This window comes from Terrapene carolina, unplaced genomic scaffold (assembly GCF_002925995.2).
Source record: "Terrapene carolina triunguis isolate 2854851 unplaced genomic scaffold, T_m_triunguis-2.0 Scaffold18692, whole genome shotgun sequence".
Lineage (NCBI taxonomy): Eukaryota > Metazoa > Chordata > Testudines > Emydidae > Terrapene > Terrapene triunguis.
This window is the reverse complement of record NW_020683043.1, coordinates 1-1,230: the sequence shown is the minus strand read 5'-3', so window position 1 is coordinate 1,230 and position 1,230 is coordinate 1. Positions and strand designations below refer to the sequence as shown.

Below are 1,230 nucleotides of genomic sequence, written 5' to 3'. Positions count from 1 at the left end.
TTTCCCCTGCACCCCCCACCTCCAGCACCCTCTCCTGTCCCCCAACTGCCCCCTGCACCCCCACCTCCACCCCCCCTCCCTGCCCCCCAGCGCCCCCCGGCCCCCCCACCTCCAGCACCCCCTCCTATCCCCTGCACCCTCCACCTCCAGCACTCCCTCCTATCCCCCTCCTTTCCCCTGCACCCCCCACCTCCAGCACCCTCTCCTGTCCCCCAACTGCCCCCTGCACCCCCACCTCCAATACCCCTTCCTGTCCCCCAACTGCCCCCTGCACCCCCACCTCCAGCACCCCCTCCTATCCCCTGCACCCTCCACCTCCAGCACTCCCTCCTATCCCCCTCCTTTCCCCTGCACCCCCCACCTCCAGCACCCTCTCCTGTCCCCCAACTACCCCCTGCACCCCCACCTCCAACACCCCCTCCTATCCCCCAACTGCCCCCTGCACCCCCATCTCCAGCACCCCCTCCTGTGGCCTCCAGTGGGAGTACAGGCCTGGACATACCTTGGGGGCCCTGGGGATGGGGGTGGGGGTCCCTTACCTTGGGATGCCCCCGCACTGCGCAGTTCAGGGCCGTGCTGTACCCAGCCACCACGGTCCGATCGACCAGGGGCGTCAGGACTCTGGGCGCCATCCGGAAGTCGTGCTCCTGGTAATCCAGCGGTTTAAAGATGATCCCTAGGGGAGGCCAGGGGGTGAGGCCCAGAGGTAGCAACCCCCCCGACCCTACGTTCCCCCCACTATCTGCACTCCAAGCCCCCCCGCTCTAACCACTAGCCCCCACTCCCCTCCCAGAGCTGGGGAGCGAACCCAGGAGTCCCGGCTCCCAGCCCCCCCGCCCCCCCCGAGCATGGGGGGACCCCGGCGTCCGGGCGCACCTGTTTTCTGGATGAGGGCGGTGTTCTTGGAGACGCCGGGCGCCTCACTCAGCCCGCAGATGTTCTGGCTGTACACGCGGAAGGAGTACTCGTTACCCATCACCAGGTCAGACACGGTGCAGCGCGTCAGCCGGTTGTGCTCGTACACCGTGAACCACTCCTGGGGGGGGAGAGAACGTGGGGGGGGGGTCAGGGGAGAGACGGGGAGCCCGGGCGGGTGTCACCAGCCGGACAGGCATGGGGGGGGCAGTCAGCGGAGAAACGGGGAGCCCAGGAGGGTGTCACCAGCTGGACGGGGTGGGGGGGTGGTCAGGGGAGAGACGGGGAGCCCAGGAGGGTGTCACCAGCCGGACA

At 69.1% G+C, this 1,230-nt stretch overlaps 1 protein-coding gene across 1 annotated transcript; it reads right to left on the bottom strand.

Annotated features, from left to right (window-relative positions):
- Positions 1-445: 445 nt before the first annotated feature.
- On the bottom strand, positions 446-1,045 carry LOC113408556 (myosin-binding protein C, fast-type-like; the record flags this gene model as incomplete). The annotated part of the gene is made up of 2 exons (XM_026661875.2): positions 877-1,045; positions 446-676 (listed from the first exon to the last, which is right to left on the bottom strand). Coding segments are annotated over exons 1-2 (331 nt in total), but the record flags the coding sequence as incomplete, so codon positions are not given.
- Positions 1,046-1,230: the final 185 nt, after the last annotated feature.